Source organism: Mesocricetus auratus, unplaced genomic scaffold (assembly GCF_017639785.1).
Source record: "Mesocricetus auratus isolate SY011 unplaced genomic scaffold, BCM_Maur_2.0 Super-Scaffold_100010, whole genome shotgun sequence".
Taxonomy (NCBI): Eukaryota; Metazoa; Chordata; class Mammalia; order Rodentia; family Cricetidae; genus Mesocricetus; species Mesocricetus auratus.
The window spans coordinates 16760434-16788268 of record NW_024429194.1 but is presented as its reverse complement, the minus strand read 5'-3'; the positions used below and the strand labels follow the sequence as shown (position 1 = coordinate 16788268).

Genomic DNA, 27835 nt, shown 5'->3' with positions numbered 1-27835 from the left:
TAAGTTACTGTGAATGTAGCCATGACTGTCCTAGCCCGTCATCCAAGGAATGTTAGTGTTGCACAAGAGGTGTGGTTCTCCTCTGTTATGCCAGTTTTGTATTTTTTGTCTGTTTTGTTGCTTTTCAAAACAGGGTTTCTCTGTGGCTTTGGAGGCTGTCCTGGAACTAGCTCTGGAGACCAGGCTGGCCTCGAACTCCACAGAGATCCGCCTGCCTCTGCCTCCCGAGTGCTGGGATTAAAAGTGTGCACCATCACTGCCCAGGACATATTTGTGTATTTCTTACAATGAAGATCCAACTACCATTGTATCCCTAGATCCCGAGTAAACAGGAATGTGTTGTAATGATCTCTACACATTTTTAAATATGTATATAGTCTTTGAAAAAAAGCTATGCAGACACCTATTTGAGTACTTTATTTTCCTAAGATTTTTCAGAGAAATGTTTTATTTCACATATCATTTACCTAAAAGTCTTTGTATCCTCGTCCCTCCAGTGGAAATGGCTTTGTACTGTCTAGTGGTGCCTGTGACAGTGTTCAGGAAAAACTACTGTATGCACACCTGTGTATTATAGCTTTTTGTGATGCAGAGGAGCATACCTCACCAGCATTCCACAGTGACATAGCTTACCCTGAGTTCCAGCAATCTGTGCACAGTTGCTAAGTGACTGCTTGGCCTCTCAGTTCTGCCACTTCTGGCCTCTCCGTTTTCCGTGTTCTTGGTGAGACTGCCATGCACCTAAGTCCCCGATGTATTCTTTCTCTCTTTCAGCACCCACATGCAGGACCTACAGGAAGTGACCCAGGACCTTCACTATGAAAACTTCCGTTCTGAGAGGCTGAAGAGAGGCGGCAGGTTGTCACACCGTCTTGCCCGTATCATGTTCCCTGAGTCACTTGCCTTTGTCTTTTCTGTCTACCTCAGACTTCTTGATCACAAACAACATGTGCTTCCCATTCAAAAGTTTTTAAAGAAATATTGCTAATTCAGTCAAGTGGGGCTGTGGAAGCCACATTCATAATGTCACGTCAAGAACAGCTTTGGAGCCTAGAGAGATAGCTCAGTGGTTAAGAACAGTCGCTCCAAGGTTGGGGAGATGGTTCAGAGGGTTAGAGCACTGACTGCTCTTTCAGGGTCCTGAGTTCAATTCCCAGCAACCACATGGTGGCTGACAGATCATCTGAAATGAGATCTGGTGCCCTCTTCTGGCCTACAGGTAAGCATGGAGACAGAACACTGTACAACAAACAAATAAATAAATCTTAAAAAAAAAAAGAACATTTACTTCTCTTGAAGGGTATCTGGGATCAATTCCCAGCACCCTCAAGCAGCTCACAACTGTAACTCCATGTTTAGGCACCAGGCATGCCTGTGGTACAAGGGCACATATGGCAGGCAAAACACAGCTTTAGATAGAAAAGCAGGAAGCTTGTGTTGGTGCTTCTTTAGTATTGCTGTGTCTATAAAGATAGACTTGCTTCCACTGAAAGCTGTAGAGGGTTAGCTCGCCATGGGTGTCCCTGGAGTGTGAGCTTTGTTCTCTGCAGACTTCATGTGGCTACATTCACTTACCTTTTCTTTTTTACCATCCTAATGTATTTCTATATGTGTATTTTGTACACATATACATACATACACACATATATATAATTAAGAATAAAAAAGTTTTTTGAAGTTTTTTGTTGCTAATTTGGAAGCCAGACATTTAGAAAGGTTTAGACATAGGAAGTACAAGAATCCCTCCTGGCATTCCTAGCATGCCCTGGTGGTGGTGCCAGTGTGCTTAGAGGGGCTTTCCTTGGTCCTGCTCCACCAGGCTCTGCTCACTCCGCTCCTTGTGGCTCCTTCAAGTGTAACCGTTTTACTTACCATATAGTCAAAGGGGATCTTTACCTAAAAGCAAGACCGTTCTTCAGGTTAGACCTGCTATTTGTGAGTGTGAATTCCAAGTTTCTTCCTGTGTTCTCCTACCATGTCTTTAATTTAAAAAGCTGCAAGCATGTAATTATAAAGTAGCGGTCTTCAGAATTGTAAAGTTTTCTTTCTATTCAGAAGTACATTGCAATATTCTGATTGTAATTTTTGTTGTTGTTCCCTTAGGAAAGTGGAGAATGAGGACATGAATAAAGACCAGATCTTGCTTGAAAAGGAGGCTGAGGTAAGTACAATAGTCATGTTCTGGTGTCTGTAGCTGTTTTCTATCCAAAGATTTTTTACTAAATAATTTATCTAAATTTATTTGATGTGCATTGGCATGAAGGTATCAGATCCCCTGGAACTAGAATTACAGGCGATTGTGAGCTGTTATGGGTGCTGGGAGTTGAACTGAGATCCTCTGGAAGAGCAGCTAGTGTGCTTAACTCCTGAGCCATCTCTCCAGCCCTATCCAAAAATATTTATAAATAGCTTATCATAGCTTTCTTACTTTTTTGAAGCATTATACACAAATATATGTGTACATACATAATACACATATTTTTAAATACATTGCTTCATTCAGTCTCCAGTAGCAATTTAGCTAATAATAAAAGGGAATGTGATTGATTTTTTATAAAATGTCATAGACAGTAACCAACTGGGAAACACAATGAAGCTGCCATTTTGCATTCAGTTACCAAAAAGGATAGAAATACATAGGTTTTATGGAGGAAGTAGTTAGAAAATGCTTCTAATACAATTTGTAAAGATTTAAATAGATAAAGCATTGTGGATAGGACAAGTTGCTACAAGAATCAGTCTTCTAAACCTTTAGATTTAGAACTGTCTAAAAAAGTACTACAGCAAAGCGGTGCTTGCTCTCTCCTTTCCTAGGTATAGTAATTCTGATGTTTGAAGGAGTAAGCAAGCTTGTAAAACACAGAGCGCTCATTTATTAAAATTGTTCCAATGAGACAAGCCTTGCTCTCCTGGTTACAGAAACGTTGTAGAGAACGGTTGATACCCAAATAACCAGCTAGAAATCGATGAGGAATAGAACTCTGCTAATGAAAATGGTGCATTCAAACCTGATAGAGTTATGGAGTATATAGATTATTTAGTGGTTATGTGGTTAATAGGGGACAACCTTTTGTAAACAAAAAAATTATTTCTTCAACCAAATCAATTCATTGTGGATATCTGCCATAACCACAAAGTCACCTGAAGAAAATTTGAGTAAGTATTTTAGAATACTTTCCTGGAGCTTTTCTAACCATATACAAATGTCAATGACAATAATTGGTAAGAGTAGGCCGGGCAGTGGTGGTGCACACCTTTAATCCCAGCACAGGGGGGGGTGCAGAGGCAGGCAGATCTCTGGGAGTTCAAGACCAGCCTGGTCTACAAGAGCGAGTTCCAGGACAGCCTCCAAAGCACAGAAAAACCCTGTCCCTAAAAAAACAAAAATAAACGAACAAACAAATAAGTGGTAAGGAGTCTGAGGATGTAGCTCAGTTGGTAGAGTGCTTATCTAGCACGCAGAAACTCCTGTGTTCAGTCTCAGCAAGGCATAAACTAGGCATGATGGATTTGGCCTATAATTCAGCACTTGGGAAGTACAAACAGGAAGATCAGGAGTTCAAGAATCAGCTACATAGCTACATAGGGAGTTTGAGTGTAACCTGGACTACATGATAATGTGTCTCAAAAATAACAAAAAAATGGATAAGGGTAGCAGTGGGTAAGCATTGTTTTCATAGCTAAGACATTGTTGTCCAGCAGAAAAGATGAATCATTCCCACTCCCCTTCCCTTTCTGTTCCCAGAGGGTAATAGCAGCCTTCTTTCTTGTCTCATTGTCTTAGTCTGTTGCTTCTCTTTATTGGTGAGTTTTGTTTTACTTGAAGTACATATTTCGTCATTTACATGGATTTTTGATGAATTGTTATTTTAGATTGGTTTGTAACTTTTTATTTAAACATATTACTGTATTTGAGAAAAACAATACAAGCTAAATATGACAGCACCAACACTGAATCTGACATGTACCATTCGTAGCTTCGCCGCATGCAGGAGATGATTGCAAGGATGCAAGCCCAGATGCAGATGCAGATGCAGGGTGGTGACAGTGACAGCGGGACACTCGGGCACCATGTGTGAGGTGTGTTTTCATGTTAGTAAGTTGGGGAGGTACGGTGATCTCCATCAGCTCAGCCTTGAATACGATAAGCTTCTCTGTCTTATACCTTACCAGTGTTTTGTTTTTGAACCTTCAGTAGCTGTGTCACTAGCCTTTCACTGAAAAGCAGAAACCGTTCTTTGCTGCCACCTACTGTCTAATAAAGGCATTCCTATTTTCTAATGTTACAAATACAATTTATGTTAAAGAAAAATTTTAAACTTTCATTAGTCATAGTGTTGGAAACTCAGTAATAACTTTTATTAAAAGGTTTTGCTGATGAAAATAAAGATGCTAGGAAGAAGAATCAATGCCAATTAAATGAGGGTCCTTCCACCCCTTTTAGGCAACCATTTATGTGACCATTGGAAATGGCCTGGTATAATTCTCTATACTTAAATGTCATGGAACTTGAGATGGTTTCAGAAAGCTTCATAAATGGCTTCTTGATTTAGTTAACTGGTCATAGATAAAGAACATTTTGCTCAATTTATGCCCTTTCATATGCAGAGGGAGTATTGTCAATGATAAAAACAAACATGCATCACTTCCATTAAAATTGTTTTGTTTTTATTTTCCAGAAAATGCTGTTGGATAAAAAGAAAAGTATTCCTGATAAGTGCTGCAGCATCACGTTTCTTAACACCCTTGGAAGTGTTAAGAATTTAAGTCTCTGTGTCTGAGGATTTCAGTTGGTTTTTTTGTTTTTTTACTTTTGATGGCTTTGATTTTTGGTTCTTTTCTCATTTTCCCCCCCTCTGGTATGAAGTACTTTTAGCATTTATATTTCATTGCTATGTTACACTTTATATTGTGTCAGGTAAACCCTGATTTTCTTCTTACTTAACCACTAATGTTAGGATTTTTCTAAGAATCAGTCAGTCTATATACTGGTAATAGTGAATTCCTTTGATTGAGCTGGCCTGACTAATCACTGACAAGTACTCTTGATTTGTATCTAGACATTTTTATTTGCTCAGAAGTTCCTGTGTGGTGGACTTGATGTGCCTATGACAGAGGTAGCTGTGCATACTTGGTGGCAGAATATTTGCTTATTAGAATGAAGTCACACTGTTAACTTTATATTTGTGCAGAACACCTAAAACTACTTTTGCTGCTGTAGTTAATACGGTTAATTCATCTGCACATTTATCTGTTAACCAGGTAGAACAGAGGAGGGTTATCTAATAAGATAATATTTATACTTCAATAGCTTTTAAAAAGCAGGATTTCAGCGTTGAATTTTAAGAGCTCTGGATTCTCATGCCAGATCCTTTTCAAACCTCTGTAGAGAACTCACTACAAGGACTTTTTTTTTTACCGTGGATGCTGATTATGCTATGCTGTGGAGAAAACCAAAGCAGCTATGAGCTCCAGCTTCATGTTGTAACAAGACTCTACACAGTAAGAGTCAGTGAACTTTTTACTCAACTAAGAAGGCAATACTTTTTTAAAGAAACCAAAATGTTTATATTTTATACTGCACTTTAATGTACTTTGTATAACCAGGTGCAAAAAGACCTGCCATGGCAGTGGAAATCATAGTCCTTGGCTGACATGGATCTGAACCCAGGCTTGTGATTGGGTGGTGCTCTTGCACAAAAAGCCGTTTGAAGCCCAAATGCCTGCCAGGTTTTCCTCTGACTCTTCCCTTTTTCAGTGATTTTCAACTGAGGGAAATAACCGTTTTTCATTTGCAGACTGTCTCATGTGTTTTCAGCCATTGTCATTTCCCTCAGTTTGTGTAGTGTAAAACGTCTTCATGGCAGGAATGAAAGGCTCTTCAGATCTGTGCCACAGCAGATGAGCAAAGCCGTGCCTGGCATACAGTCTGGCACTCTGGCCTGCCTTCTCTTTCCATGTCTTCTAATGTCAGCTGATGGCCACAGACAAAGAGGCGAGGGAAGGAGACCGGTGCGGAGGAAGCAAAGCAGGTGCTAGTTCTGGGCTTTCATTTGCTGTGGAAGAAAGTGCTTGGTTGATGATGAGGCAGAGGTTTGTTTAATTCAGGCCAAAAATCAATACTACTAGTTAAACGAGACTTAAAAGTTGTCCGTTACAAGTTACAGAGAATAATGTGCTCATTTTGCCCCTTCACTGTTGCATCACTGTGAATGGCCAGCGGTTCATTGTGTGAGGTTCCCACCAAGAAAAGTGTTGCTGACTCTAGAGTACACCCATGCAGTTCTTTGTTTGGGTTATTTTGACATTAATTTGATTGGAAAAAAAATTTTAAGAAACAAAAGCATTCCTAAGCATTCAGTGGGAGCCCCATGTTTGTGAGTAAGGTTGCCATTTAGGGCCAGCTGACATCTAAGGATGGCAATGTGTGCTGGAAGATCTTGCAGCCACAATTCTAAATCCCCCTTCAGGTTTTCCACCCAGGTCTAAACATACACTTTTGCTAATAAATGCTCTCTCACTCAGAAGTAACTTGTACCTGTAGAAATGTATTTTGAAAACACATTTTACACATCAACTTTGTAGCCACTTAAACTAACCCTTTTTCAATAAAGCACTATTGTTTAGATATTAAATGAGCAGTCCTCGTTTTATTTGAGTAAGGTGTGAGGTTCACTGGGAAGATTCAGGGCCCCAATGACAATTGTTTATCAAAACAGGAAGTTACTTGTATTAATAGTGTGAGTACTGCATGTTTTCATCAGAGAAGATACTCCAGAAGAAATGGTACAGCTGGAACAGAACTATGTACAGGTTATCAAAATTATCTACAGATTATTAGGTAAAAATGGACACTAAAGCTTCATAGGTAATTACGTTTACTGATTAGAAAATGAAGCAACTATTAAACATAATGGGAAGTAAAAGTTATCCAAATGTATTTCCAACTAAGGTTAGGAAAACAACATTTATTTGTTTTTATTTTTTTGGTTTTTTTGAGACAGGGTTTCTCTGTATTGTTGTGGAGGCTGACCTGGAACTTGCTCTGTAGACCAGACTGGCCTTGAACTCCCAGAGATCCAACTGCCTCTGCCTCCTGAGTTCTGGTATTAAAGGCGTGTGCCACCAACGCCCAAGGTTTTTTTTTAAGGTTTTTAAACAAGTTCATTGGTTGGGAGTGTTTGAGACAGTCTCCCTTTGTAGCCTGACTAGCCTGGAACTCCCTGTGTAGACCAGGCCAAAGCCACCTGCCTCCTCCGGAGTGCTAAGATTAAAGTGTAAACCGCCATGCTCAGATTTTTGGGTTTTTTTACATTTTATTTTGTGTGTCTGAATATTTTGCCTACATGCAAGTGTCTGTGCCATGTGCACGCCTGGTGCCTGAAGAGACTAGAAGAGGATATGTCAGACTTCACTGGAACTGGAGTTAGAGACAGTCGTGAGCAGCCATGTGGTTTACAAAAATCGAATTTGGGTGTTCTAGAAAAGCAGTCAGTGCTTTAGTGATCTTACCTGCTAAATCATCTCCAGCCCATTTATTTATTTATTTTTAATTTCTCAAGACGGGGTTTCTCTGTGTAACTGCTGTGGCTGTCCTGAAACTCTCTTTGTAAACCAGGCTGGCCTCGGAGGAGATCCTCCGGCTTCTGCCTCCCAAGAGCTGGGAGCACCTGATGGAAAGCGACTTTAAAAGCCAGAATTTGGACTGAGTACTTGCCATCCAACCTGATAAACTTTATCCTAATCTGGGTGGATGATCAACTTTGTCGTGGCCTGGTGCCCATTTGGGCAGCCAGACCACTGGATTGACGGTCCCAGTACTCTCTGGGCCCCTCATACTCTTGCTTTCTGAGCAGCACACTGACCCCAGGGTAGTGAGACTCCTCTCGTGTCTAACCTCATTCCTGCTCTTTTTCTTACGATTGATAGCACACGCAGTGGCAGAGGCTAGTTAGAGGAAAATGCTAGGGTGATGGAGTAAGTTGGAAGGCCTCCCTACGTTGCTGAGCCCATTCTGCCTGTGCTCCTCGGTTGCCTTGGAGAAGCAGGGTCCCCTCAGTAGACAGAAGCTCTCCCACCTTGTCCCACTTTGGGACTGTACAAATCGTTCCTGAATTTATTTAGCCTGGATGGTGGTTAGAGGCCTGGCTCCCTGCAGGGCCATTCAGTTAACCAATGGAAGGAGAAATCGGGGTGCTGCCAGTCATAGGAGTGGGGGGGGCAGAATCTGGCCTCACCGTTTTGATTCCCAGAAAGTGCCTCAAAACCATAAGGAACAACTAAGGCTTCCAGGGCTCTTCTTGGCGAAGCCTGCCTCAGGCACAGCACCTCAGAAGCGACCCTTTAGGAACATCTGGTGTCCGCAGATCACGGTTCCACTATTCCCAGGTGGGGCACGATGGGTGGTAGACAGGAAGGAGCTGGTCTGTCTGTCCTGAGGGCATGACCAAGGGTGTCAAAGTCAGGACAGCCCCGCAAGCTGAGGGTGGTCCCAAGCCCCACCCAGAGCCGCCCCGCCTTACTTGCCAAAGCCAGGCTGTAGGCTGAGACTGCCTGTTTGCCAAAGTCCCGTCCAAGGTTTACGTAGGGCCCACCCGCGTTCCAGAGTCCAGCCCAGGGGTGAGTCCTCCCGTTTGTTCCGAAGCCGCGTCCAAGACCGAGTCCTCCCGACGTGCCAAAGCGAGGAGTAAGACTAAGAACTCGCGGCTTTCCTAAATCCCACCCAGCACAGAGTTCTGGTGTCCGCAAACCCCGCCCAGCGTGCCGGAGCACGGTTCCACCCGCCGGGGAGCTGCACAGCTTGGCTTTTGACATTCGGGCTCTCTCGCCCCGCCCTCCCCCGGGTGACCACCAATCAGAACTGAGTGCTGCGCTCGCTGGCGCCCATCGGGAGGACCCGCCCGCAGGCCAATCGGCGGTGCGTCCGCGGGGGGGCGGGGCTGCGGCGGACGCGCGGCGGGGGCGGGGAAGCTGCAAGCTGTCGGGAGCGGGCGGCGCGGGCGCAGGACGTGGAGGAGGCCCGGCTGGCGGCGGCGCAGGCCGGCGTGGCTCGGTGAGGACGCGGCGGCCGTGGGCGGGGGTGGCGGGCGAGCCGCGCAGGGGCGGTGGGTCGAGCTTGGGCTTCCTTCGTTGGCCGGAGCTCAGCGGACCGTGAGCCGGACCAGGCCTGAGGCTGGCGGTCCACCAGACAGTCCACGCCCGGCTCTGAGGCCTTCGTGAGGCGCGCCAGCTCCTCACCGAGTCCGCGCTTGACAGCACACGGCTGCGAACGGCCTGTCCGTGGAGGGCGGAGGGAGCAGAGTCCTGGGTCGAGACTGGGTGTCCGCTGGTGGAAATGGGCAGGCTGGGGAGTTCTGCTCGGAGCCTGGCTGTCAGCAGAGCACTGAGGGCAGGGACGTCACACGTGGAGACCAGCTGTCGAGGAAGGGGGGTGACCGCGAGCCTGGCGTATCTCGTGGACACTGGTGTCCCGTGCAGGGTTAAAGACCACCAGAATGCCCTCCCGAAGACCACCCCCCCCACCCCCAGGCCAGAGCTCAGCAGAGCCGGAGCCTTGGGAAGCAGCACCGAGAGCCACAAGTGGAAAGCCCGGAGGCATGGCCACTCCCTGTTCTTTCCTCTCAGCCTTACCTTCAAAACTGAAAGTCAGGTGTTAATGTTCTAACTCCCCGAGGATCTGGAAATAGTAGATTATAAACGCCTTTGCTGTTCACATACGTGGCAGTGATTTCTCAAGTTCTTTCTTTCATGCCCCGGTAGCGGTGGTGCAAAAGAGAAATTAAAGCAAGGCATTCGTGAGGGAAATAATGTCGAAACATAGTGTTCAGAAAGAATGGAGAGACTTAACATTCCAGGCAGAATCTTTACCGGGCGACTTTTCTCGCTAGCTCTGTTGTGTTTCCATGAGGCGTTTTTTGCCTGGGCCGCTGTGAAAATGTTCGATAATTACTGGGTTACACTGAATCTGCTTGGTCTTGTGGAGACAGTATTGTAATCGGCACTACAGATACTCTGTTAGGTGAAAGAGGTCGTTTGAAATCAGGAGGTGTGAAGTAACCTTTACTTGTAGGCTAAGTACATTTGTGTGTGAATTTCTGGACACACGTCATTGTGAAGCACTTTATGGCTGCTGTTTTGTCAGTTTTAAGGTCTTCAGAGGAGACATGTCCTGCTGTCTCACATCCGCACCCCACAGCCCCCCAGTTTTTATTGAGAATTTCCATAGCCCAGGCTGGCCTCCAGCTCACCCTCTTAGTTAGAATTCTGAGTACTGAGAGTACAGGTGTACTCCATTTTAAAGCACAGGAAGAAGTTAACTGGTGGGTTTAGGGCGACATTCTGGGATATGTGCAAAACCAGTCATGGCCCCTGCTTCTCTAATGACCTTGCTTTGCTACATTCTAGGAATGCTAATAGTGAGTTAGGTTCCTTCCTATGAATTCCTTTACCAAAGAGGAAGTCCCTGCGAGGTATATCCCTCATTTATCCCTGCCTCAGGGTTCTTATCCATAAAGTAGGTTTAAAACGAACTTACCTCATGGGGTTATTGTGAGAACTAAGAATCAACGTTTGAAAGCTGTTACAATGCCTCTTTTTTGGTTTTTCGAGACAGCGTTTCTCTGTTTTGGAGGCTGTCCTGGAATTCACTCAGTAGACCAGGCTGGCCTCGAACTCACAAAGATCCACCTGCCTCTGCCTCCCGAGTGCTGGGATTAAAGGTGAGTGCCACCAAGCCCAGCCACAGAGCCTCTCATTAAGTAAGCCTTCGTAGACTTCAGTAATTGTTACTATCAAGTGAAAGAACAGCCCAAGCCCAGGCTAATCCTGGGTGTTTGTCAGACGAATTGATAGAGAATTAGACAGTGGCACCACAGTTATCCCACTTGGAGGGAAGGCTATGAACTGGATTGCCTAAGCAGAGATTAGTCGATGGGTAATCCCCTGGGAAGCCATTTGTGTTTATTTATCAGTTTCCCCCGTTCCAAACATTCCTGCTTCTAGTCCCATGAACACCTGTATTCAGACATTAACAAATTTCTCTTAGTTCTGCCCACAATTTCCATTACACTCATATTTTCCTTTCCCGTCCGATTCCTCATTTCCTTTCGTGAGCTTTGTATACGCCATGCAGTGCTAAGTGTGCAGCCAGGACACAGTGAAAAATCGGGTTCCTTAGTCTGTTGTCTCGGATCAGTATGTGTTGAGTCTGTTGATGGGAGGGTTTGACTTTATCGACGAAAGCTGAAAAGTTGAGTGAGGATCTCATAGAACGTAGTATGATAAATCCCAGTGTTATCATTTTCCTGGGAGTGTTTATGTTGCAAAGGATTGTGGCCTACTATTTTTTGAAAGCAACTACTAGTATGTGATATTTTGATTTTTGAAATCCCACTTTTAAAAAATAGTCAGACAAGCAAACATTGTATCAGTCAGGTATTAAGTAAATACTCTTGACCAGTAAACATTCTTTGGCAAGCTCATTCCTGTCCCTTCTTGAAGCATAATTTGAACCGTTTTGATCCAGGGAAATACACTTCACATATGCTGTTAACCTTAAAGGTGAAATCGTGTGCATATGGACATGGACAGAATCAGGAGGGCAGGATGGCTTAAGTGATCTTGTTTTAGTCTTGTAGGATTATTTCCCACTAACCCTAAATACGAAGATAAAAAAAAAAAAACACCTGAGGACAGTTAGATGTCTGAATGGGTACGGGTGCTTGCCACCAAACCTGGTGACCTCCCTGGTACAAAAGTAGTAGGGAGAGAAACAATTTCCAAAAGCTGTGCTCTGACCTCTTTATGTGAACAGTGTCAAACATGCACACACACACACACACACACACACACACACACACACACACACACACAAGAAAATGTAATTTAAAAAGCAAAGCCATGAGGAGTGGTGGTGGCACACGCCTTTAATCCAAGCACTCAGGAGGCAGAGGCAGGTGGATCTCTGTCAGTTCCAGGGCAGCCTGGTCTACAGAGCAAGTTCGAGGACAGCCGGGGATACACAAAGAAACTATGTCTTGAAAAACCAACCAACCAACCAAACAAACAAAAAAGGCACTGTGACAGCAGGATACAATGAGGAGACCTGCTTTGGCTCATCACTCCTCCCCAGCCCATCCTGACGACATCCAAAGGTAGATTTAGTAATGTCCCACCCAGCTCCATAGCAATCTGATCCCTTGCTTCCTGTCAGACCCCCACCCCACTGAACCTGAGTGGCCACTATTGTAATTTTTTTTCCTTGCTGTGGTTGCTGTGGACAAGTGGTCTTGAGTTCTTACTTAGTTGCTTTCCTTTCTTGATTAAACCTCTTTTGTGCACAGCATAGAATCAGGGTGGAGTTGAGACCATCTGTAGAGGTGGGGAACTGCCAAGTCATTCTCCCCTATGAGCTGGAGTTCATTAAGCTGTAGTGTGGGAACACTGCCACCTGTTACAGGTGCTTGTGAGCAATAAATGGCACAGTGTCAAACAAAAGGCTTAATCTGGCCTCTGGCTGTGGTGGTCACTTGGAAGCAGTAGCTACTGCCATGTGTAAGGACTGGTAAGCCTTTTGATTCGACTGTCCTCCATCCCAACTGCTCCTCCACCTGCCAATCTCCTCTACACCCTCACTTTATCAAGCATGCTTACCACCATCTAACATTCCCACTGCATTGTAGGGATTTTTCTCCCTTAGAAGGCCCTACACCCTTAATTATTTAGAATTTCTATATTATCAGAATAAGTGATCAATAAATGTTTAAAATACAAAATGATAATAAATCAATAGTACAGTACAATAATGAAGTTTCGTGTGAGAGCAGAGTCTGATGGCTAGGTTTTGTGTATAATTAGAAAAGAGAAGTCAGCTCATATCAGCCTATAATTCCATCTCCAAAGGATCAGACACCTTTGGTCTCTGTGGGCACCTGCACTCAAAATTGAAGCTCTCTCGTGCGCTCACACGATACATCTAAGATAATAAACATAAATCTCTTTTAAAGAAATAAGGTTACAAATAAAAATTAATTCACTAAATAAACATTTGTTTAGTATGAGAAAAAAGTAAGTTCAGAATGTGACTGAGTCGATAGAGTGAGTGTCTCCCTATCATACACAAAGCCCTGAGCTTGACCCACATAACCCTCTCATGGTGGCACATCCCTGTAATCTCAGCAGAGGGTGATAGAGGTAAGGGTCATCAAAGACAGCCTGGGATACATGAGAGAGACTGTTTGGGAAGAAGGAGGGAAACACTAATTACCTGACTTATAATTCCCCTCTTTTTTTTTAGCCATGTATGTATTTTTAGTTTCCTTTTCATGACAGTGAGAAAGTAGAATTCATCCATTCCTCTAGAATGGCTGGTAATTTTTTATTGGTAGGATACATAATATATGATTTCACATATAAACATATTTCATAATAGTGTATAAATAGCTTTGTGTTCCCAGGATAGTGGAAAGATTTCTATTCTATTTTGCACAATTACATTTAATAAGGAAAAATATATATCTAAGGCATACTTAGAGTTGTAGCTCTGTATTAGTGACTTGTTTTTCTGATAGGTACGGGTCTGTCTTCTAAGAACTGACCTCTGCCCAGAGTGTAACAAGTCTATTGAGAATTTTCTCACAAAGGAGCTTCTGGCCCCTTGTATCTCAGTCATTTCTTTTCCATTGTCCATGTCCTTCCATGCCAGATAACAGTGGACCCATTCCTGTTGAGTGTCTAGGGCCACACAGCATGTGAACAGCAGCCTAGGAGCTCATCTCACTAGGAAGTTCATAAAATTAACTACAGGAAACTTACATGGACATCTACCTTAATGGTTCTTTATCTGACTCCCAGAAATGCTGACTGCTTTCCAAGCTACCTTCTCATAGGGGAGAATGGTGCAGGCAACGTTACGCCAGAACTAACAGTTGCAAGTGATTGTAATCAAAATAATTTTTGGTAAATTTGACAGAAACATATGACCATAGGAAGACTTTGCTTTGGGGCCTTACCAGTACCTTGGAACAGATGCCCATGTGAGAGACTTAGAAACCTTAGCCAGAGTAGTTTTTATCAGTCTAACTCTGATTAGAAAAGTTTTATGCTCCATGCTTGATCCCAAATAAACCAGTGGTGTGTGGGGTGAAGGTCCTGAGTATCCTTGACTAGTGGGAATTTGTTTGGGAAGGAGGAAGTGATGTTGGAAATGAACTTACAAGGCTTTACCAAATATTTTGTCTATTAAAGTCCAGTTTCTTCAGTAATAGTTAATATGGCGAGTAGGCCACAATGTCTAAATGAATTCCACTGTTGAAACTTTTATTTATTTATTTACTTTTTTTTGAGACAAGCTTTTTCTGTGTAGCCCTGGCTGTCCTGGAACTCACCCTGTAGACCATGCTAGCTTCAAACTCAAGGATCTGCCTGCCTCTGCCTCCCGTGTGCTGGGATTAAAGATGTGCACCACATGACCACTTAAAAGTATATTTATTAATTGAATTGTTTTAGAAAGGCAAAACAAGAGCAACTATAACTCCTAGACAAGAAACAGCATTCTTGCCTCCTATGGAAGGTCGGCAGCTATCAGTAAAAAAAAGTGAAGCAGTCCATTACAGGTGTCTTCAGGAAGCTGTGTGATTTCAAAGGTAATATCCATCCATTACTGTAGGCAACTGGGAAAGACTCTTACATTGGAAAGTAGAGTAAAAATCAGTCCTGTACCCTCTCCCAGTGAGAACCACCATAAACATGTTTGGAGTTGTTTTTAGGGAAGGACAGGTTTATTTTGGCTCATGGCTTAAAATGTGTGGTAGTGGAGCTTAGTTTCTGGGAGTGCACACTGCATCCTGGCCCTCCCACTCATTAGCTAGACCATCTGGGTATGTGCACGACGCTGCTGTGGAGGCCTCTGGCAGGCAAAGGCAGTGGGTAGTGGAGATGAAGGCCAGACTTTGAAGCCCCACCCTACACCGGCAGAGAGCTGCTAGATTCCCCTCCACTCTTCCCGGCCTGCTGCTGTCAGTGCTCACACGGGAGCTACAGAGGAGTGGGGAAAGTCCACCATTTTCTTCTCTTTGCCTCTTGGCTTTTTCCCTCTCTTCCCTCTTGGAGCTTCATCACAGGCAAAGTACAATTTGTGGGTAAGCAGGGCTGTTAAAGCCCCAGATTTCTGACTAAAGGACTGAAAAGAGAGCCTGGTGAACAGCAAGTATACCAGAGAGATCAGAGAGAAAAAGTTTGAGAAAGTTGCTCCTTAAGGTTTATAGATTTAGGGGGCTCAACACTGAGCATATGTGTGGGTCCGGAACTGAGAACCAGGATCTGGAGAGATGACTCATCAGATAAGAGCACTAGCTGCTCTTTCAGAGGACCTGCATTCAATTCCCCAAACCCACGTGTCAGTTCACAACCAGTTCCAAGGGACCCAATGCTTTCTTCTGGCCTCTGCAGCTAGCATCAGGGTAAGTGGAACACATGTAGGATTTTCCTGGGGAAAAAATCAGGACTCTGAAGTGGAGTTAGCACTGAGACAATACGATACAGAAGACTGCATGGGACTGTCAGCCTGAATCCAGCCAGGCCAGTGTCTGTGCATCACAAATACCAGTATGCTCTGTAGGACTAAGTAAGTCCTACACTCCAACAGCCCAGTGGTTTTTTTTGTTTGTTTGTTTGTTTTTGGGGGGGTTGGTTTTTCATGACAAGGTTTCCCTGTATTGCTTTAGAGCCTGTCCTGGAACTCGCTCTGGAGAACAGGGTGACCTCGAACTCAAAGAGATCCGCCTGCCTCTGCCTCCTGGGTGCTGGGATTAAAGGCATGCACCACCAATGCCCTGCCAGCCCTGTGTTTTAAAAGTCTAGGATATAATCCAAAGATATTCATATGTGAAAACTCAGGGAAATGTCACAGCAAAGACAGACTAAAACTGAAGTGATGTAAATATTGAACTGATCTGAGAACTGGCTAGTGTTGTCAATGTGGTATATGAAGTACAGTCATCTGAAAGGCAGGAACCCTAATTGAGAAAATGCACATATAAGATCTGGCCGTAAGGCATTTTCTTTATTAGTGATTGATAGGAAAGGGTCCAGCCCATTGTGGGTGGTTCCACCCCCGGGCTGGTGGTCCTGGGTTCTTTAAGAAAGCAGGCTGAGCAAGCCAGGGGAAGCTATAAAGCAGCCCCCTCCACGGCCTCTGCATCAGCTTCCGCCTCCAGATTCTTGCCCTTTTGAGTTCCTGTCCTGAATTCCTTCAGTGATGAACTGTGCTGTGGAAGTGTGAGTCCTATAAACCTCTCAACTTGCTTTTCAGTTGTAGTGTTTCACCACAGCAATAGATACCCGATGATAGGATTGTGGCCTTTGTGGCCATAAATTCTTAGTGTTCATAGAGGAAATTTGTCACATAGTAAGACTCTTTGCAGACGTAATGAAGGGTACTAATCAACTAACACTGAGATAATGAGGCTGACCTGGATTCAGGTGGTCCACCCATATGATCAGAATTCTGTGTGAATCTATCTCCAGCTGATACCAGAGAGCTGGAGAGGTTAGAAACATGAGTTTTCAATGTATTCTTTTTGCCTTAGGAGGAGCCAGGAGCCAAGAATGAAGGTGGCTTATTGTTATACCCGGAGCGTTAAACCTGGGCCTGCTTGTCTAATGCTTATGAGAACACCACAAAGACTTTTTTTCAGCTATATAATTTAGTTTTACATAAAATTAGAACATCTAGCAATTGTCTGAAGTACCAAGTGAAGAAATTATAAAACTGTTGTTCAGATACTTAAATAACTGGGGAGTGAAGGTAAAGCTTTGAGGTTGATAAGTAACAGCTGTATCCAAAGATGCATCTTGGCACCAGATGTCTTGTTTATTCCGTGGTGTTTGTGTGAAGCCTCAGAAGACTGATCACAGAGCTTCAGGAGGTTTATTTTAGTTTTGGCTATAAGTACTATAAACTAGTTGGCACATCAACTTCCACATTTTTTCTCCATTGAGCTGCTTACAACATTTGTGGGTCAGTGACAGAATTGGGGCTGGATCCTGCCTGTGATGGTTCTAAAATTTTCCACCGGGCATCTGCTGTCCTCATTCCAGCCTCACTCTGGCTTTTGATCTGGTAAGTGTATGTGTACTGTGGGTGTGCATACACATGTGTGGATGTATGTTGACTTCAGGAGTTCTCTTAAGTCACTTTCCACTTTATTTTTGGAAACAAGGTCTCTTTTTAAATGGAATGTTTGGGAAAGATCACGAGGTATACATGGCCTTTTTACAAGAGGTGTGTCACTTGGGGTGGGTTTGAGATTTCAGCAGACTCTAGCCAGTCCCAGTGTGTCTTTCTCTTTCTGCTTCCAACTGTCAGGTCAAGATACAAGCTCTCAGCTGTTCCTGCCCCAATGACTTTGTTTTGCCATTGTGGACTCTAACCTTCTGAAACTGTAAGCCCCAAATTCTTTTATATGCTGCTTTGGACATGGTATTTTATCACAGCAGTAGAAAAGTGACTAAGATAATAAGAGCTCACAAATTAAGGAAGACTGGTGGGCCAGCAAACTCCAAGGAGCTGCCTGTCTCAGCCTCCCTGGCACTGGGATTACAGGCACGCCTAGGTTGTGTGGGTTTTGGTGTAGCAAGCTTTCTTGTTGGACTATCTTTGGATTGCCAGCCTGCAAATAACAACCATGGAGACTTATTATTAATTATGAAAGCTTGGCCTTACCTTAGGCTTGTGTCCACTAGCTCTTATAACTTGAGTTAACCCATTTATACTAATCTATGTTCTGCCGCATGGCGTTATCTTTCTCTGTACTGCCTGTCTTGCTTCTTCCACATTTGTCTGGTGACTCTGCCTTCTTCTTCCCAGAGTCCTCTCTGTCCCTGAAGTCCTGCCTAACCTCTTCCTGCCTAGTTATTGGCCATTCAGTTCTTTATTACACTAATCACAGCAGTGTATCTTCCCAGTGTACAAATACCTCACAACATTCTGGGGCTGCACACTCACGTCCTCGTGCTTGCACAGCAAGCATTTTACAACGGAGTCATCTCCCCAGCTCCTCTGTGACCTTTAAAGTCTTAACTCACCAGCATCAGAAGCTCTTGGCTGATCTTCCAGAGGTCTGAGGGTCCAGTGTGTGCTGGTAGGTTCACTTGTTTGCATTTGTGCAGGGGATAACTCCAGGTGTGGTTTCTGTGGTGCTGAGGCCACGTCAGCTTCCATCTGGCAGTGCAACCGTGTCTAGAGTGGTGGTGTGTGTTTATACAGTGAAACTGTGTCTAGAGTGGTGGTGTGTGTTTATACAGTGCAACTGTGTCTAGAGTGGTGGTGTGTGTTTATACAGTGCAACTGTGTCTAGAGTGGTGGTGTGTGTTTATACAGTGCAACTGTGTCTAGAGTGGTGGTGTGTGTTTATACAGTGAAACTCCTAGGAAGGGTGCGGATGTTCGCACCTGCCCATCTGCCTAGCTAGCTATTTCTCATCACTTCTTTGAACCTTGCCCTGTAATATAAAGCCAGACATTGTTTTTCAGCTTCTGCATATTAATTAACTTGCTTGCTTATTATTTTTTTAAAAAATCAGTTGTGCGGGCCTAGAAAGATGGCTCAGAGGTTAAGAGCACTGACTGTACTTCCAGAGGTCCTGAGTTCAATTCCCAGCAACCACATGTTGGCTCACAACCATCTATAATGAGATCTGGTGCATAATAAATAAAAAAAATAAGTTGTGCTTAGAGAATGAGGGACCCATCTTTGCTATACTGCAGTAGTATAGCCCAATGTTGGGGGACTGGGAGTCCATTTATCATCAGCTATGAAAGTTGACTCATGGGCCAGTAAAGGCCCTTGCTGACAAACCTAATGACCTGAGTTCCATCCTTGGGCCTACATGGAAGAAAGAAAGAACTGACCCCCACAGGTTGTCCTATGACCTCCCCATACATGCTATGGCACAGATGTGTCCATGAACATACACAGAAATGTAAATGCTTTTATTTTTTCAGTTTGTAACATTGAGGAGATTTTAGACCTGTTAGAAAATGATAAGTATTACATTCTGTCTCTTTGGTTAGTCAGTAAAGAAGTTTGCTTTTTAATTTAATTCTCCCATAAGGACACAGGGTTTCAAGGAAGACAAATCACTGCCCAACAACATTCTAGCTAGATACCTTACTGTGAACAGTAAGACTGTGCTTTTGTTCAGGGAGAGCAAGGATCTTAATAGCCAGATTGACTTTCAAAGCTAACTCTGTCACTTCTGAATTATGTGTTCCTGGGCAGCCTCATTTATTTATTTATGTATTTATGTATGTATGTATGTATGTATGTATGTATTTATTTATTTATTTATTTATTTATGCAGTTTTAGTGCAGAGCTTTCCCATACACATTCCATCCTATATACCCCCCCACTGTTAGCAGCCCTTACCAGAGTGGACAACTGTTACATCACCACAATCCCCAAAGCCTTTGCCAACTTTTAAGCTGAATTTTCCAACTTTAGGAAATGACATGTCACCGGATTTTTTAAAATTATTATTTTTAAATGAAAACATAACCAAAGCAGCCAAATTTGTAGTGAATGGTACAAAATGATGGAAATTGTATCCAGCTACCAGAGATATTTTTAGGAATGTAGACTACAAAGCATTCCATTTACATGGAAAAAAAGATGAGAAAATTACTTGAGTCCCTATATAGGTTGCTGGTTCTTCAAACTGCCTTTGTGTGGACTTCTGGGGGTGGTGCCCCAGCAGATGCCAGGACAGGGCGTAAGTGGACCATAGGCTCCCAGAACTGTATGTCTTGCTCTGTTTCTGTCCTAGCTTTCTTAGTATTTATTTATAAGCACACAAAGCAAAATAAAGTTAATTCCTGTTAGGTCATATTTTACATAAGGCAGAGCATCTCCTCCTCCAGATTTCGTCATTTCAGACAAAAGCAAATGGCACTGAGTGAAGCAGCCTGTGATTCTGCAGCAAGAGCCCAGTGATGAAGGTTAACCAGAATTTCCTACACTGGGATTGCCTACCAGTTTTCTACCAAGTTCTTTTCATCTCTCCTAAACTTAGTAATACACTGAGCCTCAACTTTATCTTAAAGCTGAGTACTTGCTAAGTGGGTAGCTCATGCCATGTCACTCACTGTTGCAGACCAGTAAACATATTTGTCTTTGAAATTGCAGCAGAGTGCCTCCCAGGTCAATTCTTATCCAAACCAGTGTGAATAAAAAGAGTGTGTTAGGACTCTGGGTCCCAGCGGCAGCCCTATCAATGACTCTCTTTGAACCAGATGAAAAGAAAGACAAAGGTCACTGCTCAGAAGGTGTGTAAGCTTGCAGAGGTTTCTGTGGCGAGCCTCACAGTTCAGGAGAGCTTTGATATCCCTCCAGCTCTTCTGGGTCTTTTGTTCTCATGACAGATGAACTAATTACTGTTCAATGAAAAGTCACAGCTAGGATTAGAGTTAAGCCGTTTTAAATATTTTTTACCAAATATACACATATGGCCTGAACTTATGACTTAATTTTGTAGTTTTTTTTTAAATTGGTTTTATGGGCTGGAGAGATGGCTCAGCCATTAAGGCTAGGCTCACAACCAAAAATATAAGATTGGTTTTATATGTGTGTGCACATACATGTTCATATTATTCTCAGTTCCCTTTCCCTCCCCTCCTCCCCCATCCCCCATTCCTCCCAACCCACCATTCCACTCCATCTCCCTTCCACTCCCTAGGGAGGGTAAGGCCTTCCATGAATGATTTTCAGAGTCTGTCATATAATCCTGGACAGGGCCTAGGTCCTCCCCCCCTGTGTCCATGCTGAGAGAGCATCCCTCCATGTGAAATGGGCTCCCAGAGTCCATTTGTATGCCAGGAATAAATACTGATCTACTCTCCTGTTAAGAGAAGCTTTTTCTTTTGCTAGCCGCTTTGGTTTATCTCCCGCCAGTCGCCTGGGCTCTGCCGAGCCAGCCTGGTTCTAGATCCGCATGAGTCCCAAATAAACACACAGGAGGCTATATTAATTATGAAGCTGTTGGCCTTGTTTGTCTCTTACTGGCTAGCTCTGCCTTAAGTAATTACCCCATAATTGTTAATCTAAGTATGTTTCTTACCGGAGAATAGTTCCTGGCGTCCTACCCCCATGGTGTCACATGTTGACTCTCTTGTGTTTCCCCTTCCCAGAATCCTCCTTGACTCCTAGTCCCTCCTATCTAGGTTTTCTATTGGCCAGACAGTACTTTATTGACAAATGCACAGGCAAATAACAGGACTTCCCCAACATCTCCTCTTTTCTGTTTAAACAAAAGAAAGGTCTTAATTTTAACATAGTCAAATTGTATATGACAGAACAGTTATCAAGTAAGAACATAGTTACAATATTTTAGCAAGATTTAAAGAAAATATCATCCATCCCATCCTTGTGAGTCAAAAGTTCTATATGTATCTTTTATCATAACTAAGGAAAACTATAATTATAACTATCTATCTTCAACTCCATCAAAGATCACAGAAGGATAATATATAAACACTAGGATTGACAGAGACATCTTACTGCCTGGACAGTCACCCGAAGTTCCTCTGTAACGTTGGGGCATCCATCTTCAGCCCATAGGCCACAATGTGTTTGGAACACTTCTCAGCAAAGCAGGAAATTTCAAACTGTCCATCTGCGTTGGCAGTCTGTCAGTCATTTTTCTTTGTCCTGCAGAAAGTCTCGTAGACTCTTCATCAAGCAGGAACCCTGTAAGACTAAGTTCAGTAGTCACTTTCCTGTGGGTCCTGCATGTCCAGATGATACAACAACAGTCAAACAATCTAGGCAAGAGCAGTTTCTTGCCCAAATGGCTAATCTTGCCATGCTGAAAGCAAACTTTATAATGAGTTTCTTCGATGCCCATCTTCCTCTCAGACGTAATTGGTGCTGCCAGGAGCAGACATTTCTCATTGTCAAGACAAACCCTAAACCATTTTAAATGCCATGTTCTGAAGGTCTTTGAGAGGTTTGAAGACTGTCCATCTCAAATATATTTCTGTATATCTAGAAACCTAACTTATGTAACTAGAAATTCTATTATAAGTAACTATCTATAGTCTGTATTCAATTATGCATTACGTTGTAAAAGATCAGTATAAGCACAATACTTAATCAAGAGGAGAAATATAAGCATCACAAAATTGACCTTGATTTTGTCTCAATAAATGAAAAACAATACCCATACCATAATTCCCCTTTTTACCATTAAAAAAGATTGGCTGCGATCACTAGCCAATTATAAACAATCCCATTTAAATGAAAACAAAGATTTATAAACAAGATGGGAATTGGGACGTCGCTCATTCCAAACTGCTTCCTGCTGGAAGGGGGCGCTGTTTATACCATGGGGATCATGACAAAACTCAGAAACCTGTATAAGTCCATATTTTCGGGGTCTGTAAGACTGCATCATCTTCGCTGTTTCGATTGTTGGAACACCTGGTCTACTGCTTCCGGGGGTCTTGGTTCGTCAAACCACAAAAGCCTGGAAGGAATCCTTAGCTTTTCATTTTCTGTAGAAACATAAATAAAAACTCCTTTTCCAAGTAACATATCCTTACACTTAAATTTTGAAGTCAAGGCATTTTTAAAAGATAGACGTTGGATTAATTCAGCAGCATTTATAATCAAGTGTACTTTAGCAGCAGTTCCTTCCTGAGCAAGCAAAAAACTGAAAAACACAATAGCGTACAGTATCCAGACTCTCTGTGTATTTTCCATCTTTACGTGGCTTATTTATTTATCTATTATTACTTTATTTCTTTCACTTTTATTTATTTTTCTCTGAGACAGGGTTTCTCTTTGGAAATCTGCCTGCCTTTGCCTCTGGAGCAATCCTACCGGCGTGCGCCACCACAACGCCGGCTTTTGTATTTATTTACCACTTTGTCGTTTCAGTTTCTCTCTCAATCTCACATATATTTTTAAACACACTGTAAACCTTTAGAGGTTTTGTTCATCCAAGTCTGACTTTACTGTAAAGCTTTACGTTTTTGTGGCCACGTGTCTTATCTGTAAAACCGCGGCTGTTTTAAACTGCCGTTTCAAGATGGCGGGCATAAGCGTGATTCCAGCTTACCGCCTCAGTCCATGCTGACATCCAGCAAAAGCTGCCACTTCCAGCTGTACGTACACACTTTTCAATCGTTAGCAGAGTCTCTTAAAACAACCTTGCTGTTTTTTTTTTTTATGCTGAGTCAGGAAGACTCCGGTAAACGAGCCATGTGAATCTCGGCTTGTTGATAGCAAAACAGAGCACACCTGAGAAAAATGCTGCTGCCAAAATCTGTGCTTCTCTCCGTTCTTCTGTTTCTAAAATTCCTTTAAAGCTTTTGTTGTTTTGCGTGGAAATTCAATCCCGCTTCTGACAACCATTCTGTTAAGAGAAGCTTTTTCTTTTGCTAGCCGCTTTGGTTTATCCCCCGCCAGTCGCCTGGGCTCTGCCGCGCCAGCCTGGTTCTAGATCTGCATGAGTCCCAAATAAACACACAGGAGGCTATATTAATTATGAAGCTGTTGGCCTTGTTTGTCTCTTACTGGCTAGCTCTGCCTTAAGTAATTACCCCATAATTGTTAATCTAAGTATGTTTCTTACCGGAGAATAGTTCCTGGCGTCCTACCCCCATGGTGTCACATGTTGACTCTCTTGTGTTTCCCCTTCCCAGAATCCTCCTCGACTCCTAGTCCCTCCTATCTAGGTTTTCTATTGGCCAGACAGTACTTTATTGACAAATGCACAGGCAAATAACAGGACTTCCCCAACACTCTCCAAGGTCCCACAGATTTCTGAAGCCTCTTCTCTGACACCCAGGTTGGGGGGAGAGTGTCTGGATCAGTCCCGTGCTGCTCTCTCAGTCATCATTCTGGGGTCCATGTGCGTCCCCCTGGTTTAGGTCAGCTCTCTCTCTCTCTCTCTCTCCCCTCTCTCTCTCTCTCTCTCTCTGTCTCTCTCTCTCTGTCTCTCTCTCTCTCTCTCTGCACAAATATCTTGTCTTTCATTTAAGTCTTCAGACTTTCGCCCAATACACTAGACTTGCTCATGGCACAAACGCCACATACGAGGCTGACAAAAACAAGTCTGGCTGTTTTCATATCCTTCCCTGGTGGCCTTCTTTGCACACTGAGCCAGTGTAAAAGACAGGTCCATGGCTGCTTCAGATTAGTGTGACAATGCCAGACATGTGTTGATGCTCTCCTATTACTTTTACTAGAAAGGACACTGCCCAACACCAGGACCAATTGTTAACACACTGAAGGAGGAATGCATGCTGGGTATTGAGAAGTTCTGGGAAAAGAGATAGTCATGGGTTTTCTTCCCTCTCCCAGGTGAATGATGATGTCACTCATGAATGGCTTCTTGGAGGTTCAGTGAGTTAATGTATGTGCCTGACTCAGAGAACCTTGGAAATATTAGCAGGAGTTTTTTCTTTTTTTAATTTTGTGCTACAACTATATAGCCGGGTGGTGGTGGCACATGCCTTTAATCCCAGCACTGAGAGGCAGAGGCAGGTGATCTCTGTGAGTTTGAAGGCAGCCTAGTCTACAGAGCTACATAGAGAAACCCTGTCTCTGGAAAAACAAAACAAAAAACTCCCAGAAGTTAAATACATGATATTGTGGGTTCTATGAGCCCACTTTTAGCACTGCTCTACTATCTAAGTGATAGTTATTTAGTATGCTCTTGTTGTAGTATCCACTTCCAACTACTGAAGAATGGGGGACATGGAAGGGACATACAGAGCTTTACCGACTTCAGGAACACGCCTGGGTGGCCAGACTTCTGTTGGAGTGAGCACCCTGGAACCGGAGCAGACCCTCTCACCCAGGATGCAGGAGAAGCACCTGCACATCAGAGTGAGACTGCTAGATGGTACTGTGGAAGTATTTGACATTGAGGTAAGATGTGTGCCTTTTTACGGCATGTTTCCTTCTATGTTCTAAAGTCAAGTAACTGTACCAGATTCCATTTTGCTGGTAAAGAGCTTGTGTTGTGTATTTATTCAGGTAACTAAGAGTTACTTTGAGTCTTTGGAAATAGTAAATCTAGGTTAACTTTCAGATACAATTCTGAAGGATACACTGTTTTTATTCTTTTTTTTTAAGAGGTTAACTGAAGGATAGAAACTGTGACCAAATGCCTTTGACTCAGACCTTCTACATGCCCCACCTACGTGTCTGGGGTCCTGGTACCTCCATAAAGGATGCCATGTGGACTCAAGGAGTGTCAGCATACCTGTATGAGCACAGAATCAGTCCTCCCTGTTCAGGGTGCTGGTTCACAGACTGAATAAACACTAGGAGGAGAGAGGTGACATCTGTGTGTACTGCACAGTGAGGGCTTACACTAACAACAGGTAGCGTACAGTAAAGCCTTAGATTGTGCATTAGTGTATAGTGAGGATCTTGCATTGAGAGGTAGTGTGAGCTTGACCTGAGGCAGCGTGCAGTGAGGGTGAGGCCTGCTGTTGTGAGGAGGTGCACAGCGAGTGCTGACCCCTAAGGAAATAGAAACAGTGATCAATAGTCTCCCAACCAAAAAAAGCTTAGGCCCAGTTGGCTTCAGCGCAGAAGTCTACCTGATGTTCAAAGAAAAACTAATGCCAATACTCCTCAAATCATTCCACACAACAGAAACAGAAAGAACATTGCCAAACTCTTTTTATGAGGGTCCAGTTACCCTGATACTCAAAACACACAAAGACCAAACTAAGAAAGAGAATTACAGACCAATTTTCCTCATGAACATTGATGCAAAAATACTCAATAAAATACTGCCAAACGGAATTCAGGAACACATCAGAACAATCATACACCATGATCAAGTAGGCTTCATCCTAGGAATGTAGGGATGGTTCAATATACGAAAATCCTTCAATGTAATCCACTATATAAACAAACTGAAAGAAAAAAAAAACCACACATGGTCATCTCACTAGATGCTGAAAAAGCCTTTGACAAAATCCAACACCCCTTCATGATAAAGGTCTTGGCAGGGATACAAGGAACATATCTAAACATAATAAAAGCAACATATAGCAAGCCAACAGCCAACATCAAATTCATTGAATGAGTTGAATGGTTGGTGATCAACAATGAAATCTAGCTTCGTCTCTAGAAAAATCTCCATTTTGATTCATAACTTGTGGAAAAAAGTTATGTATCAGCTTGCTTTGTCTCACACACTAAGCTGTGGGGTATAAATGCTTTCAGCTCTGGCACTGATCGTGCCCAGTTCTGTCACTGGTACCTAAGACCTCACCTAGAGGCTCCTCGCCAATCCACAGAGGGCAGAATGTCTAGGGCAAGTGTAGTTTCACTGGTTCCTAATTTGGTATTTTAAAACTCAGGAGCTAATATTAAGGGACATAACTTTTACCTGAAAGTATTACAGCAAAAGAGGCTTTAATGATTAAGATAATCATTGGTGTTGAGGGTGTGGTTCAGAGAAAGAGAACCTGATAGCATGTAAAGATCCCTGAGTTTGACTCTCAGAACCATGCTAGAAACCCCACAAACAAACAAACAAAAATAGGTACAGGTATTCCTGTAATCTTAGTGATTGGGGTGTTGAGGCAGGAGAATTACTATAAATTTGAGGCTACCCTATACTACATATTGAGTACCAGGTTGTCCAAGGAAAGCTACAGAGTGAGATTCTGTCTCAAAAAAACAAAAACTAAACAAAAAGTGGTCTTAAGATGAATATGGTGGCAGAAGCCTCTAATCCCAGCACTGGGAAGGCAGAGGCAGGCTAATTTGAGTTCCACATGAACCAGGGCTACATGAAAAGATACAGTCTCTGGAGAGAGGGTTCAGTTAAGAGCATTCACTGGCTGCTCCTCCAGAAGGTGGGAGCTTAATTCCCAACACCCACATGGTGGCTCACAAGCGTCTATAACTCCAGTCCCAGAGAATCCGCATGTTCTTTGGGCCTTTGGAAGCATCTCAGGCATGTATGTGGTACACAAACACTCATTCACACTAAATAAATAATAAATTAATAACTACAAAAGGAAGACGCAGTCTCAATAAATGAATGAATAGATAGATAATGAAAAAGAGGACTGGGATGTGGATGGGAAGGATATCCTATACTGAGAGATGGCGATCACATCCCAGTCAACATTCAGGTATTGTTTTTTTTTTGTTAGTACTACTCCATTTTTTTATATGTCAATATCCTTTAGTGTATGCAAAAGCTTTAGAATAGGCTTTCATTTTCCTTGTTTAAGAATAAGATGCCACTTAGGCAGAGGCAGGCCAGCTAAGGCCTGTCTTTAAAGGAAAAGAAAAAGAAATACAGAGGTAGGCTGGGAATGTTGCCGAGCTGGGAACATGCTTGACTGCTATGCCTCAGTTTGGTCTCTGGGACTGCATAAATAGGGAGGGGGTGATAGTCCACGCCCAGTCACTGCCCATCATCCCGGCATTCAGGGTGTAAGCTCAAGGTCATCTTCAGCTGCACAGTGAGTTCAAAGCCAGCAGGTGCAGATGAGGAGACACCTATCAAAACAAACGAAAATGAATTGTGGTCTCAGTTATGAAGTTCCATGCTAGAATACAAATTTTGTGTTCCAGTAAAAAGTTAATGCTTTTGTTCTGACCAGGAAAAAATAGTCAGAATTCCAGAAAGTATTGTAGACAGATGTTTGCCATTTCTTCCACATGAACATCCTAAATATGGCAAATAAACAGCCTTAGAATTCTTTTTGGTCTGACCTCAAAATAAAAAGCTAGTAATTTAACATCTTAAGTTTGGGGATAATGTAGGTGTTTTGCAAAAGCTCTTAGAAGATTTT

The 27835-nt window shown here is 43.1% G+C and overlaps 2 protein-coding genes and 1 long non-coding RNA gene across 6 annotated transcripts in view; 2 read left to right on the top strand and 1 right to left on the bottom strand.

Annotated features, from left to right (window-relative positions):
* Window positions 1-6635, top strand: part of Septin2 (septin 2) — a 28748-nt gene extending 22113 nt beyond the window's left edge. For all 3 annotated transcript variants that reach the window (XM_040752987.1, XM_040752986.1, XM_040752985.1), the window contains exons 10-13: window positions 775-858; window positions 2104-2161; window positions 3978-4080; window positions 4680-6635. In XM_040752987.1, coding sequence (XP_040608921.1) covers window positions 775-858; window positions 2104-2161; window positions 3978-4079 — 244 coding nt within the window. In that variant the 3' untranslated portion in view covers window position 4080; window positions 4680-6635. The remainder of the gene's footprint in view (window positions 1-774; window positions 859-2103; window positions 2162-3977; window positions 4081-4679) is intronic.
* LOC121142733 lies at window positions 6095-8791 on the bottom strand. Its single transcript, XR_005879792.1, has 2 exons — window positions 8523-8791; window positions 6095-8434 (listed from the first exon to the last, which is right to left on the bottom strand). It is a non-coding gene; the product is annotated as an uncharacterized LOC121142733 (long non-coding RNA).
* Window positions 8792-8962: 171 nt separating this feature from the next.
* Farp2 (FERM, ARH/RhoGEF and pleckstrin domain protein 2) overlaps window positions 8963-27835 on the top strand; it is a 95203-nt gene continuing 76330 nt past the window's right edge. Inside the window, exons 1-2 of one of the 2 annotated variants that reach the window (XM_005077195.4) lie at window positions 8963-9052; window positions 24727-24932. In XM_005077195.4, coding sequence (XP_005077252.1) covers window positions 24750-24932 — 183 coding nt within the window. In that variant the 5' untranslated portion in view covers window positions 8963-9052; window positions 24727-24749. Of the gene's footprint in view, window positions 9053-16235; window positions 17442-24726; window positions 24933-27835 lie in introns of those variants that run through there. The other variant, XM_021231269.2, reaches the window with a different exon arrangement.